The sequence below is a fragment of the Telmatherina bonti genome (genome assembly GCF_933228915.1).
Source record: "Telmatherina bonti genome assembly, chromosome: 6".
Classification (NCBI taxonomy): domain Eukaryota; kingdom Metazoa; phylum Chordata; class Actinopteri; order Atheriniformes; family Telmatherinidae; genus Telmatherina; species Telmatherina bonti.
Window position 1 is genome coordinate 35053401 of NC_136624.1, and position 21631 is coordinate 35075031.

The 21631-nt window shown below is 39.3% G+C and overlaps 1 protein-coding gene across 1 annotated transcript; it reads left to right on the forward strand.

Annotated features, from left to right (window-relative positions):
* The first annotated feature begins 1354 nt into the window (after positions 1–1354).
* per3 (period circadian clock 3) lies at positions 1355–21589 on the forward strand. The gene is made up of 22 exons (XM_079242594.1): positions 1355–1493; positions 8634–9059; positions 9659–9819; positions 9913–10031; positions 10572–10770; positions 12821–12872; positions 13130–13278; positions 13563–13641; positions 13740–13846; positions 14478–14634; positions 14760–14868; positions 15707–15835; positions 15948–16056; positions 16154–16265; positions 16371–16510; positions 16593–16757; positions 17024–17275; positions 17410–18269; positions 18396–18582; positions 19330–19516; positions 19916–20066; positions 20148–21589. Exons 2-22 carry the CDS (start codon positions 8743–8745, stop codon positions 20268–20270), a joined length of 3864 nt encoding a protein of 1287 aa, XP_079098720.1. The 5' UTR covers positions 1355–1493; positions 8634–8742; the 3' UTR covers positions 20271–21589.
* Positions 21590–21631: the final 42 nt, after the last annotated feature.

Consider the following 21631-nt stretch of genomic DNA (forward strand, 5'->3'; position numbering starts at 1 on the left):
CAATTATACTATTTGGCCCTGATTGCCTGTTGCTTCTGTTGCTTTGATAAAACATTAAATTTCATGTAAAAAAAAAATGTATTAAAAGCTGGTGTTTTATTGTTACTTTGTTGTGCTCTTGACTATGCTGGTTATCCATAGGAGCCAAGAGATAACAACACCCTTATGTTATTGATCAATCAATTAGAAATAAGTCAACATATCCTCTGGAGGTACCATATTACCGGTTATTGTAGTAGCTCATATGTCATCTTGACATAGGAGTATAGTGAAACATTTTACATATTAGTGAATAGACAGAATTGGATTGGTCTGACCAGTATTATTTAAAGATATTTATATCATCAACTAGATTTTAATGCTAAGCATACATTGTTCACATGCTAGGTTACTGCAGGGAGATTTTTGCATTTCTCTACTTCTCTATTTCAGCGCTTATTTTTAGCCTGGTGGTTTGCCTACAATTCTGTCCCTGATCCTAGCCTCTATGGATTTTTGCTGTTTGATTAAATAATTATAAAATAGAAAGTAAGACCAAAAGATTAATCAAAATTTGTTATGGTGTTAATTGATAATATGCACTGCATCAACTTCACTGTGTATTTCTTCAGTTTATGCATTCGGTTGCAGAAGCATGAAAGGAATACCTCTGTCGTTGCTAAATAAATAATTATTGTAATTATAATTAGGCATTTTCAATTCCCAGTGTTGTCTGTGTCTTTGTGTGTATAAATATGTATCACACACAACCTGTTGGGCTTCCAGATATAGACTGTAAAAATGGCCAACCAGCTGGGCATATTGATCGTGGATAAGCAGTAATGGAAAGATGTGATTATTGATTGACTGATTGAAGACACTGTGTAAGACCCTCAAGCTTCCATATATGTATGTGTGTGTGTGTGTGTGTGTGTGTATATATATATATATATATATATATATATATATATATATATATATATATATATATATATATATATATATATGAGAGAGAGTTCTATATAGTATATTTTTTTAAATTAACTTAACATATTCTCATAGTCCTGTTTATTTATTTCATATGGATTATCATTACGCGTTTTATTTATTTAATGTGTATATTAAATAGACTAAAATTGCATTCCATAGTAGTGGATCACGCCTCTGCAGTCTGGTCACGGCCTGCTTTCGCTCTTGTTGTGTAACATGGGCATACACGTGAACCGCCAGCAAGATCCTGACGAGCGTCGGCGTTAGACACGCCTACTTTTAGGTACTTCGTCGTATCAAGCAACAGATGTAAATTTAGTCCGTCCAATCAGCACAGAGTAGGAGGAGCTATGCCATGCCGGGCTCACGTTGCACAAATCTGTCAAGCTGTGCGAAATGGATGACGCGTTTGCTACGTGACGGGGAAATAACATAAATATTTTTATTTTTAAGGGCTGGACAGCAAGATTTGAGGACGTTTAACTTTTTGATATCAAAGCTAAAGCAAACAGGGAGCAGTAAAGGTAAATTCTTGTTTATAAGTTAATGTACTTAAGGTGTCGTTGATGAGTTAGCTAACTGGATAAGCTAGCTAACCACTTCGCCCGCAGACCCAGCCAGAGAGATCGGTGGATGTAAACAAATAAATTATAATCAAAGTGCTGGTTATTAAAGACCTAAAATAAATTTTGCACGGGTTTTAAGCAGCTTTAGTCTGATTATTATCCATGAATGCTAACAAAAATGCAAAGAACATTCCAAAGTGTGTGTTGCTAATATGCTAGCTAAATAACATGTCTGCTGAGGAACTGTAGCGAACAAGTTTCACTGTTACTCAATGAGTCATTAACATGCTGCATTTTTAACTTCGAATTTTAACAACGAAAATGCGTCTTCACAGAGTGCCACTGATTTTCTGTATCTTGCTAGGTATCCTTTTAAGTTACACACTAATAATAATAAACTTACAAATCACTTCTGGCCTTGCAGTTGTGCGGGATCTGTGATTTTATTTGGCATTATTTACATTATATTGTGGCATAGTTGGTGCACATTTTTATATTCAAATTATATTGTGGAATCATTCCACAATATAATTCGTTCGTATGTGAGCAGATGTGTGTCACTTTACTCAACAGTAAATGAATGACCGCGGAGCTTTACGTTGAGGTGGATTAGCTGCCGTGCACGTCTTCACGAATGCATGTAGTGGTTTACTGTCTATTGAGGTCAGCGGGTTCATTGTGGGGGGTGGGGCAGTCAAACATCAAAATACTATCCTGGTTGTTTTTAATGGTTACGTACGGTTTGTAAGCTACTGGAATCTTTTTTCTTCTTCCATTTTTTTATTTTTCTCCCTCTTTTCTTGTGCATGAAAGCTTACAACATGGGCGTTAGGCCCTGTGTTTACACAGTTGCAGATTACTCTCTCCCTGGATGCATTTATGTGTGCCTACAAGTTTACTGTCTTACTCAGTAAGCTTACACCATAACCTTATGAATATATGCTAATAAACAGAAGTAATTTAACCTATTTTATTTTTAGTTTCATAAAACATTTTCCCTAATCCATAACAGACAGCCTCAGGATGCTGGTAGGTGTATATTTTTATAGAGCTAAGTCCATGATTATGTAATATGATGATTTCATCACCAAATTTTGTTTACCCGGCTATAGTGTTTTTAACAGTGTTTTAAAGAATTTTTAAAATATTTATTTTTTAATAATAATAATTTTAATGATGGTTTTAATCAAAAGATTTCAGTTTCTTAAAAAATTTTTCTTTATGATTTAAGCATTCAAACACTTTTCAAATATTTGAAGGAAGAAAGCTTTTCTAAGTGACAGGCATAAAGTGGTTGTAGACATTTGATGTGATGGTTTTAATAATAAGATTTCAGTGTCTTAAAAAATGTTTCTTACATAAATCTGTTCTGATTTAAGCATCTGAACACTTTGCAAATATTTGAAGGAAGAAAGCTTTTTCTTCTAAGATAGACATAAAGTGGTTTTAGACATTTCATATCTCTTCTAAGACTTTATGTGGTACGCGTCTATTTTGTTTGTTTTCTACCACTTGTTATCATAGGAATAAAAAAGAATGTTTCAATACAGCACCCAGCCTTACTTGTCAGGGATATGCATGTTATCTTCACTTGTTTTGGAATAAATTGCCGGATTCTATTTCAGTACTATTGTGGCATTCATATTAACATATTATGCTTAGATGTATATTTTTCAAATGAATTCTTTGGGGGAGCTATGATTGAAATTAGCATTGCATATACTGTTTGATTTGAAATTTCAAGCATAATACTGGAAGCCAGTTCATTGCTTTGTTTCTTTTATTTGTGATGCTACATACATTTGTTAAACTGTGATAAATAGTGAACCTGAAAATTAGACTGTCAGTGCTGACACATTTTTAGTGCATTGAAATCCCTTTTTATCTTATTTAGTTTTTTATGAAACCATGTATGCTAGTGTATAGATACATAGTCCACATTGTTTATGTCTTAATCTTTCATAATTGTAAATATTAATCAATTGATCCACACAAACTAAAGCCAGAAGCTAAATAAAATAACACATACACTGTTTTGTGCTGTAGTGTTGTTGCTCAGATAGTGATGCTCCACACAATTAGAAGTGTATGAAGTGCACCAGATTCAAACGTTGCCAAAAAATAGTTAAAATGTGGGATAATTTTAGACTGATGTATTGTTTGGTGCTTTTGAACTATTTTGTACTTTCAGGTGCATGTCCCCCATGTTTCTAAATAAGTCAACATACTGCATTGTAAAATCTGCTCTGTGCAGTGCAAAACAATTCAACAGCACTACAAACTTGTGACAGCTGTGGTTTACAGGGAGGAGAGAGGTTTGATCCACAGGCTATCACATGGCACAGTGCCCTTGGGAACTGAACTCTATGGCAGGCCAGCACCTTGTCTAGTAGTTTTCCCGTCATTGGTAAACAAATGATTTTTTTTTTATTAAAAAAAAAAAAAATCACATGGTACTTTTTTGCTCTTTATAGTTATAGTTAGGTGCTATGTAAGTATTGACCATTTATAAAGTACACCTTTCAAAGTTTTCTTATATTTGACTCAAATTCCTTTTTAAAATGAGAAATTTTCTAAATGTTTTCTATATAAGTGGAATGTTAAAGGCTTGCTGTATGAGAAATTTGAGCATGTTCCCTAACCCCATTTAATTCTTCTCTAAAAAGTAGAAGAGAAAAATACAGAGTGGACATTTGGTCCAAGCCAGTTTGTTTACTGTGGAATTAAGGCAAAGCATCATAAGTAACCAGCATTTGTATGGTGTCAGTGCAATTCTAACATATCAAGTAATTGCTCATTTCTACACTTGGAACTGAGCAACCTGGTTATGTAATTCTGCGGTAATTCTGATGAATGATGCAGAATGTTTTCCCTGGTCTGGCTTTATGTCTCAGCATTTGTCACAGCGTATTTCTTGTCAGGTGCCCTCCCTCACTGCCATGTGTATGTGGTTGCAGCTGCAGTTTTTGTTATGATTATTACTCATGTTAAGGTCAGTGAGATAAATCTGGGAAGAGGCAGTTAGAAGTCAGGCTCACTTAAGAGTCCTCCAGTAGCAATTGCAGGTTTGAAACTCTTTTTGGGTGGATTACTAAAATGGTTCAATGTGAGCTGCTTCTAAATGTTTATAAGTTAAAGGCATTATGCAACAATGTTTTATTTGTGATGTGTAATGATTGCTAGAGTTGCAGCTGGTCCCGGCAGTATTGATGGATGAAATTTGTCCATATGTGTAAATGGTGGCTGATGGGGATGAGTCAGAAATCACAGAGCATGTTTGCTAACCAGTCACACCAGTAGCATTAGATAACAAGGCAGATTGTGTTTGTTCATGTTTCAAAATTAAAAGCACAGAACATTTCATTTGCTTGCATATTCCGGTGATTTTCAAAATATGTGTTTTATTCCCCACACATCAAACTAAACTAAAAATATTTAAGGCTTGTGAATTAAACATTTCTGAGCAAGGCACAGTGGGAAAAGACAGGTGTGGCTAACAACATTAATACTGGCACTGTTTGGTTAACTCTTTTAGGCTGTTTTTATAAGAGTTTTCCTGAGAAGCTTAACTCTCTGCTAAAATGTTGTAATGTCAGCCTTTAGAAACTAGAAATATTCAATGAAAGCCATATGTAATGCTAAAACTTTGGCTTCTAGTGGAAATTACTTACTTTATTGGCATTATATAAATACTTTTTTCTAAATTATAACTGAATTCTTTATATTTTAGCTGCAGAAAATTGCCATAAAGATTGGACTGTATGTCATATGTGACGTAGAAGTGGGATGTTAGAGGTCTCTTTTTCTCTCTTTGACCCCTCACAAGCAAAGCTGTCAATTGGCCATTGGGCATGACTGGTGAATTGGCAAAAATCTGTTCATTGCTGTTCTTTGGTGTTTACGTACCCTGCCACAAATGTCACACTCCACATAATTTTTGCTCGCTTCATTTAATTCTTACTTTTGCTCTATTTATTTTGGCTGATTAAAATTAAGAATCTGCATCTTGTCCATCATGAGGTTGCTCAGTGAAATTGGCTGTTTAGTGCAGCGAATGCACAGACAAGAAGACAGGCAGCTGTAATGACAATTGAAACCATCTTTGTTTATGTGACAGAAAACCTAAAGCTGCTGTATAAACTTTCTTTTTGTTTGTTTTTAATCTATAGAGTCTTTTACTTTCCCTTACATTAGAATATGCATCATCCTTCTTCCGTAGCAAGCGGTCTTTTTGCATAAATAAAGGATGAGCGTCCTCTGTAACAGTTACACTTTATTTCTGTGATCTGGTAGTGTGTTGTTTATTTAAATGCTGGCAGGCAGTGCAAGTAGACCCAGCAGGGGATTTCACATTGGTACTGGCTATTGAGCTCACATTGGTAAGAGGCCTGTATGGCATGAGATGGTTGCTTGTCAAATATCTTGATTTGATCATTAACTGTCCAGTTAAGGGATCATTTTATGTCCTTCCTTGCAGTTACAGTACAATAGCTCTCTTTTCAGCTATTCCTTTGCATCTCTTTTCATAGCAGCAGGTGAGCCACTTAACACCACTCCAGCCCTCTCTTCCATGCTCTGTGTCTATTTCAGGATTAAACTGTAACCAGTAACTTCTGATGTATGTTATTACCACTTGAGAGCGCATGATGTAGCATGAAATCTTACATTAGGTTGATTAAACTATAACCAGTAACCTCTGATGTATGTTATTACCACCCGAGAGTGCATGATGTAGCATGAAATCTTACATATTTAATATTCAACTGGAAAGGTGGTTGTCAATTACTTGGCTTTTGACAGTAAGTTTGATTATAGAGAGTTAGTATTTATTAGGGGTGGGGGGAAAGATGTTTTTTTTTCTTCAGATGCGTCATGATGAAGATGTTGGAATTTCTGAATCTGAATCGACGTCCATATATTTAAAAAAAAACAACAACAAAAAAAACAGTTTTAAGAAATGAATTAATAACACAATGCATAGGTACGCAAAAAACAGAACTTGAAATTGTGGAAATTTACCGGCTGGACAGTCTGTAGCGTGAACGTAACAAACACCTCAGACAAGGATGAAATCTAATCAGCACATTCCCCTTAAGATGTTCACAAAGGTCTAACTTCAATACTGCAGTCAATTTGAGGTCTGGACTTCAGTCACAGTCCTGAAGTTTTAAATGCTTTCCTGTTTCAGCACACCCAATTCAGTCCTTAATAAGCTGTTGCGTCCACTTTTTTTTTAATCAGGCATGTTAAACCTAAGGAAATATGTAAAACTTGCGAACTGTGGCTCTCTATATTTGAGCTTGCCCAGCCCTGGTCGAAGCCATTGCAACACCTTGTTTCTTTAGCCATTCATTTGTAATTCTGCTTATGTGCCTGGAGCTGTCAGCTATAGACAGCTATCCAAAATAGCAATCTTGATAGCTTTCAGCTACAATTAAACCATCAGACATGTAGCTTTATGTTTGAGGCAGTGTGAATGCATTTGACTTCTGCACTGGCCCTGGAGCATTTCCCCAAAACAAGGAATTATGGTAGACATATTTAAGTCAAACTTTATCAGATGAGTGATTGTAGTTTAATGTAATGTAACTGACAGAAAGCTGGGTGAAGGTTTTTAAGCTGCCCAGCTGCTTTGTTCTTAACCACTCAGAGTCCAGCTGGTAATTCACCATGACACAACCTTGTATGACAGTTTGACCTGTCTGATTGTCAGTTGTAAAGTCAAAATCTCTGGCTCCTATAGGTTCAAACATGTATCTTTAAAGCCCAGCTTAAGCTGTCGTAATGACTTCAGAGACAACTTTGAGTCAGACATGCACTCACTTGCCTGATTTTTACATTTACATTCGTGTTTGGTCTCTAAGCAAAAAGATTGCAAATTTTCCAAGTAGTGGATGTCCCAAAACTCTGCAGAGTTTTTGTAACTCAACTTACAAGCTGTAGCTGTCAGGCAAATGTGTTCATAACTGCCTGTAGAATACTTTGCAATACTATGGTGACAGGACCATTATGAACAAACACATTTTTTTCTGTCTTGAACTTTACCATTTAACATGCTGAGTGAGGCATGGAGAGCAAAAGATCTAACTCACAGGGTTTTTGACATTTCTTTTAGCACTGAATGGTCTGACTAAGGGGTGAACCTGCTTGGACGTCCAATCCTGGGGAAAAAAATGCCAGTTGTCTTGAATACTTTCCTTTTTTCTCCCTCTCTTTGTTACTGTAGAATAACATTAACTCTTGCTTGTATGGAAATGGCCAGATAACCATTGTCTTCAGTCTCTTCCTTTAGTTTCTGCTATTGTTTTGGCTGTTTTTTCTTTTGCTGTGCTGTAATTTTCCTATTTTGTGGTAATGGCTTCAATGGTGCTCCATAAGATTTGGATATTCTTATACGAACCCAACTCAAATTTTTACTTTCCCACAACTTTGTCCCTGACCTGTTTTGACTTCTCCTTGGAGTTCATGGTGTTGCTTGCCTGGTGGTGCCTCTTGATCAGTGCTCATGTAGACTGGCACTACATACATAGGTACTACAGGTGGGAAATCAAATTAAAAAAATCTAATAACAGGATTTTTTGCGTCATCTTTTTTTTTTTTTTACCAAAATGAAATAATCCATAATTTTTTTGGTCAGTTTTATTGTTTTAATTGATCTTTTTACTTGTCTTCTTTGGTATTATAGCAGAAGAATGATGGTCTGACTGCTGTGTTGTTTTTTCCAAATTGAAATCAAGAAAAATGATGAGCAAATACATTCCGCACCCAAAAAAATCCAAATCGAATCAGGACGAAAGCATATCATCACAGCCCTAATATACACACACATTTTTCTTTATTTATTTTAAGATTTTATATTCTTTTTACCTTTTTTATTTAATCACACTTCACATAACAGTACTTTTGCAAGTCATTTTACATTCTAATGGTTTTAACAAGCTTTTAATGGAACTTTTTTTCTTTTTTTGGTCCAAATTTTCCAAGAAATTAACTGTCTGGTCCTAACTAGTAGTTAGTTATTTTATGTAGACAATAATATTAAGAACGTTGTTGTAATTCTGTTTTTTATGATCTGTTTTTATTTGTTCTGTTTTGCAGTGCTCAACACTGACTACTGCATCTCTGATTGCGCTCCAACTGAATGAATGTTAAGTTATTGTCACCACATGGAAACCATTCCCTTTGTTGAACATATGAAGACCCTCAAATGGAACGTCAACTGGACAAAATGTTATTAATGTGTGAACAAAGTCCGGTGATGCCAGGAGGTGGCAGTGGTTCAAATGGGGAAGATTCTGCATTGCCGTCGGCCACAGCAGAAGGTGAAGAGGAAGAGAGGGTGTTGTCGGGGCACCAGGATGGACAGGGGCAGTCTGAGTGCCTCAGGGGAGAAGAAAGCGGAGCTTCAGGGGGAGAAGTGGGGCAGGAAGATGAGGACATGACTAGCGGTTCTCATGATCTTTCATCCTCAGCCAATCATAGCCCTGGGAGCGCCATAGGATCCATTTCAGTTTCTACAAAGAGGTACTTGCTTGCTTGCATGTCCTGACCTTTTGGCATATGTTCACATCAGACCTGTGACACAGGCTGTCAGCAGACTTCACCACAGCGCATCACAGCAGTGGCTCTGAGTTAAATGTCAGCTTTAAGGTTACAAAGAAGTACGCAAACTGTTTGTCCACCACAATGATGTTGATTTTGCATGTTGCTACACCTCAGTAGGTCAAAGTTGAAAAATGCTGTCGATCGTTAAAATGGGATGAGCATCAAATATTTATCAAACATTTAAAGGTATAACTTTGCCTTTCACCTTTTTAAATAAATACAACCTGCAAGCGGATCTGATACATCATACCTAAATTTACAAAACAGGAGATACAAAATAATATTCTTCTTGTCATAAATTGTTTTTCCATGTAGATTACGTTGAATTACAGGGGAAACGTTTAGTTTTAAGCAAACAAAATGATAAGAGTCCTTTTCTCTATTTTATTTTCCAACCACATAGCTCATAAATGCAAGTACTTTTAGTGGAATTTTTATGTGTTTTTGTGTTCTTTTATTTCTTTAAACTATGACCTCAAAATCTGTGTTTTTTTGTATGTGTGTCAATGTGTGTTTAGCAGTGAAAATACAGATGGTAGCAGAGGGCAGACCCACCAAGAGGTGATGACAACAGTGGCTGAGATGAAAAAGAGGCTTCCATCTGACAAACGGAACCGCAGCAAAGCCAGCACTGTGGAGGCCTTACATTATGCACTCAACTGTGTCAAGCAAGTGCAAGGTAATCTGATTAACTATAAAAAAAAAAAAAAAAGGTTAAATGTTTTAAGGTTTTGTTGTTTATAAGCTGTTTGTGTGTGTTTTTGTTCCTTAGCCAACAGTGAGTACTACAAACTGCTAATGAGGAATGGGCAGGATGAACGGAGAGATGCCACTGTTTGCACTCTGGAAGAACTGGAGAGAGTCACCTCTGAGCACACCCTTAAAAACACGGTATGCACAGACATACATGCGCATACACCTCTTGTAGTTACTGAAGTTGTTAGTTTATCATTCTATTGTGGGTACATACAACATTTCAGATGCTTTAGACTAGGGGTGGGTGACTCCAGTCCCCCAGGGTCCTGCAGGTGTTTTGAGTTTCCCTGCTGAAACATATCTGACTTGCATCAATGGGTAATTTCAAATTTGTGCAAAGTTTGATGTCAAGCTCTGCACAAGCATGCTAATTAAGTCTGAGTCAGGTGTGTTGCAACAGGGAATCTCCTGCACCTTCAGGACGGTGGTCCTTGAGGAGTGGAGTTGCCCACCCCTTCTTTAGACAATGAGCATTTGTTGCACTTGATGCTTCTTGAAGGCTCCATCACCATTGTTGGCAGACTTCCACGAGCAAACACAAGTGCACATTTATTTCTACCTCAAACCCAAGTGGGTGTGTGAGTGTATGTGTGTATACTACTTTTGTGTGTCTGTGACTTGGTTTGCTTGTGTGCGTGTCTTTCTACATGTGCACGCGTGTGTGTCTGTGTGTAGGATTCTTTCGTGGTGGTTTTCTCCCTCTCGAGCGGCCGTGTCCTTTACGCGTCAGAGCAGGCTCCCAGCATCATGTGCTGCAAGAGGAAGTTTCTGGAGTCTGCCAAGTTTGTTGAGCTTCTCTTTCACCAAGATGTTAATGTCTTCTACTCACACACGGCACAGCCACATTTGCCACCGTGGAGCAACTCATACAAAGGTATGATTCTAAGGTGTCTGTTATGTTTAGTTTGCAATAGTTTTGTTTGAAAGAATTGATTTTTCCTGCCTGTGTTGGCTTGTTTAAAGTAGAGAATGTAGAAAAATAAACACTTAACTGTATAACACTTAACACAAACAAACTTAAACTTACCTGAAGTATCTAGATGTTATCAGATAGTCAGAGACACAGGCAAGGTAAAAAGTAAATAAAGACACTATTTAAATGTGGACATACACAACAGCAGATTTTTCAAAAGATTTTATGGATGAATGAAATTAAAGTCACCCTTGATGGAGTAAAATATGGACTACAATCAGGCCATTGCGGATTGTAATCCATAGTGGCCACAAAGAAAATATTTTTCTATGTGGCCATCCATCATTAATGATGAGTAAGTTTGGAGTAAAATTCAAATAACAAACCTTAATTCCACTTCCTTGACGTTACTGCAGATCCACATGATGAAGTGGATCTGCAAATGCCCCAAAGATGCATAACGAATCACTGCTCCCCTCTTCTCACATGACTAAATCCTATTGAGAGCTTGTGAGTGAGAATATAATGTAGCTCTTTGACAAGGAGTTTAGAGTCTGTCTGTGTTGTTTAATCATGCAAACAGTGGGTAACTGTCAGAGTTAATGTATGGAAGATTTTTGTCTTTAACCTAAAAGCAATACATTATTTTGGTGACTATAGATGAGCTGGGTTAACTGTCTCTGTAATGTAGCTGTCTAAGAATTGTACTTGCTGATAGTTATGACTATTTATTGCTATGCAAACAGAATATAGATTCCTCAAAGACAGACAAAACTCACTCTTAATGTGTAAAACATTAATGTGTTAAACATTAAAAGTGAGTTATTCTTAAAAAAAACCCACAAAATTCACTTTTAATGTATTACACGTTCAGACTTCTCGAATTAAGAGAACTAAATTTATTTGTTTAATGTTAAAATTTTTCCTGAAGAATGCCTTTTCCATTTACATATTTTAACCCAGAAAGTAACACAGTGGTTGAGGAAGAGGATAAGCTTGCGTGAGTTTAGACCAGTGTTTCTCAATTCCAGTCATCAGGACGCCCTGCCCTGCATGTTTTATAGCCAACCCTACCTTAACACACTTGAATTAAATAAAGGGCTCATTAACAGGCTGCAAATAACCAAGGAGGTTATATTTTTGCCCATGTTTGTCTGTCTGTCTGTATCTTTGTTAGAAATTTTCTGCTATAACTACTGGGTAGATTTTTATGAATTTTCTTTCTTCTTTTCTTTTCTGAGAATAGGTCTTGGTCTATTATAGTTTCCATAAAATTTGGGAAAAATCTGGAAGGAATTGTGTTTATAGGAATTTTTTTTAAAAGGATTCTTTGCTGCTTGATGGAGGTCTGAACTCACAGAGTTTATTTAATGTTTTAATGTTGTAAAGTGCCGTACAACGTGACTGACTGACAAATGCAACATGTTCAGAGGAGCACAACAAGTTGTCATACACAGGGCTCTTTTTTTCCTTTCAGAATTAGTTGAATATGTAGTTGCAGTGGTGATTTATGTGTTGTCTTGACTGGAATTGCTGGCTTGGTCTTTGAGTGGTTTAGATGAAGATGTCATTCCTTTGTGCATATGTCAGGGAGTTTAGCAGAGGTTATTACTGAAACTGGGGCATTTTGGTAGGAATAATGGGTACAGTTGGGTTTCATCTGCATGGTGGTGGTATTAGAAGGCATGGGGGGGATTACCAACCCCAAGGAGGTTGTGCATATTCCAAAGAAAAAGGGGCCTTAGTGCTAATCCTCGGGACAACCCAGTAGAGGCAGTGGAACAATAATGTTCATCGCTGACGTAAGATGACAGAGATATTACATTTCTTTTGGAACTCAGTATAAGAGAAACTAAACAAATAAGATTTCAGTATGATTTATATTAAACTAAATTGTGGGGAGTTTTTGTTTTCAAGTGAAATGTTGTGTGCATGTATGTCTATGATTATTTATCGGACTCACAGAACCTTACTGCAGGATGATTAGAAACCTCTCTCTTTGCCTTTACAGCTGGAGTTCTGTTCGACAGTGCCCAGGTCAAATCCTACTTCTGCAGAATCAGGTCAGTATTTTACACATTTCCTCATATTTAGAAATACTTTCTTCCATAATGGTCTGTATTTAGACTATATTTTACTACATTGTTTGGGGTTAAAATAGTTTTTTGTGTTTCGTTTGAACATAACTAAAACACTCATTTTGATTTGACAAATTGATAATGTAGCATTATGGGTAAAACAGCATATTTTTGTGTTTCGAAATTAGTTTGTTACAGTTTTTTTTTCATGTGTAATCACAATGAAACTAAAAATGTTTTAGGGGTGGGAAGGATCGTGAGGGTGAGATGCGATACAATCCATTCCGGGTCACTCCTTACCTGCTGAAGGTGCAGGGAACTGGGAGCAGTGGGGAGGAAGAGGAGCCGTGCTGCTTAGCTTTGGCTGAACGGATCATTTCTGGATATGAGGGTATGAGGATTAACACTGCATACACCACAAACCACTTTGTCAAGTTAGTCAAGTATCCACTTTTGTGGATACTTGTGTGTAGAAATACACATATATTAGATATGTCATATCTAATACTAATCTAATAGTCTTGTTAGTTTTTACTGTGAACTAATACATATTAGAGCTTAATTCACTACCTATGTTTGTGTAAACCATGGACTCAGAGGAATGGATGTATGCAGAAGAATGGAGCCATATGTACCTTTTTGGTGTCATGAGTTTTATGTGCTTTCTATATGCAGCTCCTCGGATTCCCATGGACAAGCGCATTTTCACCACAACACACTCCCCTGGCTGTGTATTCTTGGAAGTTGATGACAGGTTAATGCTCACACAAATGGACAGTCAGAATTTATACTGGGCTTTATTTTAACATGGCAGTGGGCTTACAAAGCTAATCTAATGTTGACTAACTACAGGGCTGTGCCTTTGCTTGGATACCTTCCTCAAGACCTGATCGGCACATCATTGTTGACTTGCATTCACCCTGAGGACCGTCCTCTCATGTTGTCGATGCACAGGAAAGGTGAGTGTTTAGTAGAATATTTAGTGAGAAATTGTAAAAAAAAACAAAAAAACAAAAACAAAGCAGAAAACAATTCGTTTAAATTGAAATAGTATATTTAATTTGCAATGCTAAGCATAAAATATTGTAAATTCAACATTGTGACTATGGCATCTTTACTACTGTGTCATATAACCCTGTCTTTTAGCAAACCACCGTTAAAACTGGGAACTGAGAAGAAAGATTTCTGTAGTTTTGAAGATAAAAAAGACTTTACGCATGTCTGCTTGATGTAGAATTTTAGCTAGTTGAAAGACTAGTTGTACATGAATTAACTGGAATTTCTATGACATATTTTAACTATTACTTTCACAGGACTGGAATGCAGACAGGCCAGTTCAGCACAAACATTCTTATGATGGAAAGATATTTCTATTGTATTACATGCAGATTATGGTTTCACGTTTTCTTACATATTCTTCACAGATTTGCAGGTTATCTGCAGGTTAAACTAATCCAAATACTTGACCAAACTTATGTAAACAGTCAACAACTCATCATTTGGCTGATAAAAACAAAAACAAAAACCTGACTGACAGAAGGTTCCACCTTTCACATCCCATGTTTTTCTCTATTTTCATGCCTTTCATAGTGTTGAAGTACGCAGGCCAACCTCCATTTGAGCACTCTCCAGTGCGTCTGCGCTGTCAGAACGGAGACTACATCACACTGGACACCAGCTGGTCCAGCTTCATAAACCCATGGAGTCGCAAGGTGGCCTTCATCATTGGACGACACAAAGTCAGAACGTAAGTGGGAAAATGAAAACAAATAAGCCTGCTGGCGTCCTGTTGTATTCTGTCAAAGCTACGGGTGCTTTTATTTTTAGAGAAGTTATGTAACTAAAACACTCTGCTGCTGTCATTTTCCGTAGGAGTCCTCTGAATGAGGATGTGTTTGCTGCTCGGATGAACGATGATGTTCCAGTCACACATGAGGAAATTAAAGATCTCCAAGCAAAGATCTATAAGCTTTTGCTGCAAGTGAGTATTTCACTCATTAAAGATGTACAAAAATTCTGGTTTCAGTTAGTTAAAAATAACAACAGATAAATCCTCTTATTTTATTGATTCATTGCATAAACATTTCAAGCAACTGCATGTGTGTCATTTGTTTTAATCTCACTTTTATTTAGTGATGTTTAAGAATTGATTAAATGTTCGTTAGAATATCCATCCACCCACCCATCCATCCACCCATCCACCCACCCATCCATACAACGATACATCCATTATATTTTCTTAACCACTTGTTCCAGTTAAGGGTAATGGGGAAACTGGGGCCTATGCCAACAATCACTGGGTGAGATTCAGGGTACATCCTGAACAGGCCACCAGTCCATCGTAGATGTTGCAATATAATATAATGCATTTAACTCATTGGCTGCCAGCCATTGTTTATACCAGAGAGAGCTAGAGAAGTTTGGAGCATTTTGGCTCATCTTTCAGGACACACAACATTGAGTTCTGGTACTATGAATATGGAGGGCCGATTTGGGCGGGTGCATGTGTTAAGGTGTCTTATGGGAGTGCGCACTCTGAAGACACCCTGACACGCCCACCCGGCCAAAATGGCTTTTTATATACTAAAAGTGCAAAAGATGTCTTTTGGCCTCTTTGGCAGTGAACGTTTGGATTTGAAAAGTTGTCAAAACATGTCTTTGGCAGCCAATAATGTTCCCAAAATAAAGTCAACAAACTCCATTATAGTTTTCTCTATGAGTTTGGATTAATAGATAGTCTGTTATGCGATGGGTTCCCTTTTATTTGTGTTCATTATAAGTTCTCAGTAGCTCCACTTCTTTGTATTTCTTGTCTGCAGCCGGTCCACAACAATGGATCTAGTGGATACGGTAGTTTGGGAAGTAACGTCTCTCACGAGCACTACATCAGTGTTGCTTCCTCAAGCGACAGCAACGGTAACCTGTGGGAGGATTCACACCGGGAGCCGGTGAGATATCACTAAACTACCGACCAGCCAGGTGTACACTCTCTAACACTTCTGCCAAAGTTATGACCTTGATAAATTGCGTGTGTGTATATATGTGTATGTCGGTTTGCAGATGACCTTGCAGCAGATCTGTGCTGATGTAAACAGAGTGCAAAGGTGGGGCCAACAGGCATATTTGGATTCAAGCCGCAAAACTGCTCGTCTTGGTAAACCTGCCACAGGTGAAGCAACACACTAATTACTGAACAAATAGTAAGGAAATGTGTTTTTAAGTTGGCAGAGAACAGATATTGACTTTAGTGAACCTTTGTTTTGCAGCACCTCCGCCTCCCTCAGCTTCCAACCTTGGGGTCAGAGAAAATGGAGAATGCAGAAAGCAAACACACATTCCTTCTTATCAGCAAATCAACTGCGTGGACAATATTATAAGGTGTGTATTGGTAATTTTAAGCTAAACTTGTGTCTTTTCCATGCACTCCGCCCCATGCTTTATGGACATGTCATGACTTTGTTTGGTGACCGTTGTGTTTTCCAGATATTTGGAGAGCTGTACGGGTCCCGTCCTTAAGCGAAAGAGTGAATTTCATTCTTTGGCCACCTCCTCTTCCTCATCCTCTACCTCAGAAGATGACAAGCCTGCTGTTGCTACTGACACGGCTCCACCCAGTTCAAATGGTAAAAACATACATTTCTAATGCAAATGTTTTGTTAAAAACAACTTTAGCCCCTTATAACTATGTTTCACCTCACTTTCCAGTGGTTGTGTTGGACAGTGAGGTGTCAGTGGGCCCTACAGCTGCAGCTGTTGTCGGGGCCCCTCTAACAGACATCCCCATGTCCTCTAAGGCCATGAGTGTTGTCTCGGTCACTAGCCAGTGTTCATACAGCAGCACCATCGTCCATGTGCCACAGCCTGAGTCAGGTATAAAAAACTTGCTTCAGTGATCAGATCATGGGAGCAGCTCAGATGCCTTTTTTCCACTACTTTTTACTAAATCTTACCCTTTATGTAAGGGGTTTTACAGTAAGAAAACTAATCTCTCATAACCTATAAGTTATCAATATAGATAACTATTTTGCTTTTTTCAAAACTGTACACTGGCTTTGTTATTGTTTGTTTTAAACAGGGAAAAAAGCTTTAGTGTTTATTTTGTTAAAACATTCTCCCCCACCTCTGTCTTGTTACAGAAGCCACAGCACTGGAGGATGCCCCAATGGGCAGTGAGCCTGCTGATACTGCCACGACTCCTGTCCGTCCAACCCCAAGCCCCGCCACAGAGGAGCGAAGGTTTGTAGGTCTCACCAAGGAGGTACTGTCAGCTCACACCCAGAAGGAGGAACAAGAGTATGTGGATCGGTTCCGCCATCGCATCCTTCAGAGCCCTTACAGGTCTTATCTGCAGCTGGACAACAGCTCAATGGCCCAGTCACATCACCCAGGTAGGTGCAAATCTGTGCAGAAAAATCTTTTTTTTTAATTTTAGAAATGCATTAAATGCCAAATGCAGTTCTTCGATGAACATTTGAGCAACTTTTAATTAGTCCTAATCTGTGATCCGTCTGTCCCGTTTCAGGAGACTACCTTCGTCCATTGAGTGGAGGTTGGAATCGTTCCAGAAGAGGAAAGCTCAGATACAAGAGACCCAAACCACAGGGTTCCTCAGACAGTTATGCCTCCCCACCTGGCCAGCCTTACCGTGTTCCCGATTCTTCCTGGCCATCTTCAGAGTCCTCGCAGGCCCAGGTGGGAGTACCCTACAGTCAAACGTCCCCGCTCCAGATGCCGTTCGTCAGTGTCATGGGGAAAACGGGCCCAGAGCAACTGCCCAGACCACAACCGCCGCCTGGAGCAACTCCTGTGATGTTGCAACCTCATGACCAGCTCAGCTACAACTTTAACTTTATGCAATCTGGTCAAAGCCAGCCCAGCATGCAGTCAGTTCATTTGGAGCCCATTCAGAATCTGCAGAATATCCAGAACTTTCAAAATGTGCAGCAAATGGCCTCAACCCAGAGCTTTAACCCTTATATGGCTCCAGTCATGGCTGTCATCCTGCCCAACTTCCCAACTTTCACCTCAGGCTTCCCATCTATATACCCACAGTCCATCCCCTCAGTGGTGCCCCAGGCCCCCCTCAACATGCCCGGCTATGCACCTGGCAGTGCCTCCTTCCCTCAGACGCAGTTCCAGGCTCAGCCTGGCCTCCAGACTCAGACATCCCCCGGTCTTCTTCTCTGCTCACCAAGAGCCAGCTCGTCTGTAGGGGAAGAAGAAGAAGGAGCAGCTGGACCTCGGGCTTTATTCTCCAGCTCTCGCTCAAGTTCTCCTCTGCAGCTTAACCTGCTACAGGAGGAACTTCCCAAGCCAAGCGAAGGGCAGAGCAGCACTGGACACAACCACGCTGAAAGCCTCCATGAAAAACTTGTCAATGAGGTTAGTTTGCTGTTGCTTATCAAGCCTCACCTTGTATCTCATATGTAGCTAGTGTTTGTTAAAACACCGTATTCACGTTATAAGATGTTGGTTTAGTTTTAAGATGTAAACCTTTTCCTTGGTCAGGTTGATGCCCCTTGTGATTCTGGCAACCATGATGCCCAGTCAACATCCAGTGAACTGCTTGACCTGCTGCTGCAAGAGGATGCCAGGTCAGGGACTGGTTCCAATGCTTCAGGATCTGGATCAGGAGAGTCTGGAGGATCACTGGGTTCTGGATCTGGCTCCAATGGAACCTCCACCTCGCACACTGGTAAGAAAAGAAACAAGCTTATCACTCGTAGTGTTTTTAGTTTATGGTTTTCTTGATTTCATCCTTCACTGTTTTGATTCGAATCCGAGTCCGTTTGCTCGGAAAATCCGCTTCATTTGGAGAAATGTGAATGTGCCAAACGAATTCTGTTTCAGTCCAAAGAAGCCGACTCGATCTGCCTACAAACGCAGGTCTCGGCCTGTTTCAAGCAAACCAAATACAGGAAGCGGACTCCAAAAAAAGTCACTTACTGCATTTGACCTAGCATTGCATTGTTTGTAAATACATAGCGATGGCATTAGGAGTCCTCTGCCTCGTCTGGTGTTCATACTGCATCCATTGTTGCAGTGTATTTCTGCAGTATACTTGCATAAGACACAATAAAAACCCAAAACAGCCATAGTTTTGTCTCCATGTTTAACTCACAATGGAGTTTTCTTCTTCATGCAGGTCTTGTCCTCTCATTTGCTAAATACTAGTGCAGCGCCACCGTTGGTGGGAATGGGGATATATTATTGTAAAGGTTTGACGTGTTTGACAAAAGTGCAGCATAAATGCTATCTCAGTCTGTATGGATACACGCCTCTACAACTGAGCCGAGTCCCCAATCGGGACCGAGTCTAGCGGACTATCCTGATGTGAATGCACCCTAAATCAAACATTGTAGCCAAGGACAATGCAAGGTAGCAGAGCGACACTTAATGCCAAGATGAAAATGGATTTTATGCCGTTTTGCCTGGGTTACAGGTAGCAGCAACAGCAGCAAATACTTTGCTAGCAATGATTCATCAGACACATCACGCAAAGTTCGGAAGAGTCAGGAGGCACCTGCAGAGCACCAGCACAACTTTGAAAGTCGTGTGGAGAACTCCCTGTGGAGTATGATCCAGCACACACCTGAGCGTGTCATGATGACATACCAGATCCACACCAGGTACATGCTGCCTATTTACTTCCTGCTTCTGATTTGTAAAAGAGAAAACCACTCTTTTTGTACTAGTTGGGTGAAACACCTGCTTTGATATTTGTTACAGCTGCCACCACTTTTCTCTGATTATTCCTCCCACACAGCATTGGACACAAAAAAAAAACAAACAAACAGGGGCTCAGTTTACCTGACCAACTTGCCCAACTTGGTATCCTCTAATAGAGATGACGGGCCACGAGGAAGCCCTGTTTGTTTGTTTTTTTTATGCGAGCCGGGATGCAACAATATTAGAAATGAATGCCTCATTAGAAAAAACATGCTTTAAATATAAACTTTTATGTTTTGGGTCACCATATCTTCACAAATCCCGCACCTTTTTAACTTTTTGTCTTGCTTTATCCACAGAGACCAAAGTGAGGTGTTGGCAGAAGACAGGGAGAAGCTTCGTGTGCTTCAGCCCCTCCAGCCCTGGTTCAGCCAGGACCAGAGAGAAGAGCTGGCTCAGGTCCATCCTTGGATCCAGCAGCAAACTATCCCACAGGAAATAGACACACAGGTAACTCATGGCTCCCGCTACACTCATGTTCTTCTTAGTGTGACCATGAATTGACGTAAAACATATTTTTGTGTCTCTTAGGGTTGTGTGAGCTGCAACTCGGGCGCAGGCATTAGCTTCTCCCCTCACCCACCTGCCCCAGACAGTTCATCATCTCTGGAGAGACCTCAGCAGGACTCAATCGGACCTCTGGTTGAGACTTAAGACATAGAACTCAAAACAGTCCTCACACATCTCACAATGAATCAGCCTTGTCAGAAACCTCAACAGCACCTGTCATGCATCTCTTCTGACCAGTCCAGAGTATTGGATCCTAATCCATTTTGTAAAGGTAACAAAGAATGGACCAGGCCCTAAGGGAGCAGTGGAGGCGAGAAATGGGCATGTTACTGGCACTTTGTCTCAGTCAGATTAATGTACCGGACCACTGATACAATACCTCTCTTCTTGTGTTGTTCATAAACTCCCCTGAGGGGCTTTTTGTCATATTTAAGACTTTCTACATCCTTTGGCACTATGAGCCACCAGTTTGCTCAGTAAGTGAGAAGGGACCTTAGTTGCTGCCCCATGACATGAGCACTGTGCAAACGCCTGTTATTATACCTGTGTAGTCCGAGGGATGCTGGGTGAAAAGACGAAAGCAGTGAAGGTCCAGCTTCAGTGTCAGAACACACGCCGGGCTCATCAAATGCCATGGTGTGCAGATTGTACAGTATATGTACCATAGCTACTCCTTCAGTGACATGCAGTGGTAGACCTATTGCGGTTTTTTTTTTGCTTGTTTTTGTTTTGATTTGTTTTTTTGTGAGTGTTTTCTTTGTTTTTCTGGACACTAAGACAAAGACAAATTTGTTGTTCTCTGTTTATAATGTTCAGATTTATATCTTGTAAGCTATTATTGTTATTGGAGTTTATTCTTATTCCATAGCCTGGTTTGTTCTTGTCCAGAGCATCCTTTTTTATGCCATTTTGACTCACGAACAACAGCAATCCAGTTGATCATTTCAGACAGAAATTGCTGCTTTCACATAAGTCCAGCCTATTGCTCACAACCCAGTAGTAAATCCTTTTAGCACCCAGTATCCCGCTTTGTTGTCATCCTGTAATACGTTTAACCTGCCGGTAGTTGTGATCAGGCACAGCGCAGCCCAAGATTTCCAATGATCACCAATTTACTTAGTAAATTTCCTCCCAGACCCTGTAGCTGTCTGTTTGGCTGACCGTGTGTGGACTTGTATGAAAGAGAGCGGCAGGTAGGACTTACCTGTACCGTTCCATGAATATTGTCCCTTTGCCTGTATATGCAGTTGCATTGCAGGTGAGCTTGTGGGTGTCTTTGTGTGTGTGTGTGTGTGTGTGTGTGTGTGTGTGTGTGTGTGTGTGTGTGTGTGTGTGTGTGTGTGTGAGGGAGAGAGTGCGAGCTGCTTCCTTCGATAGGCTTGTCTGACAGTGCAAGACAGACCAGGTTTTCTACGTTTTTAGATTCGAAGTATATTACAGTACTGTGTATTTTATAGAAAATGTACACAAAACAAACTTTAAAAAGTGTGTAAAAAGCCATTTAT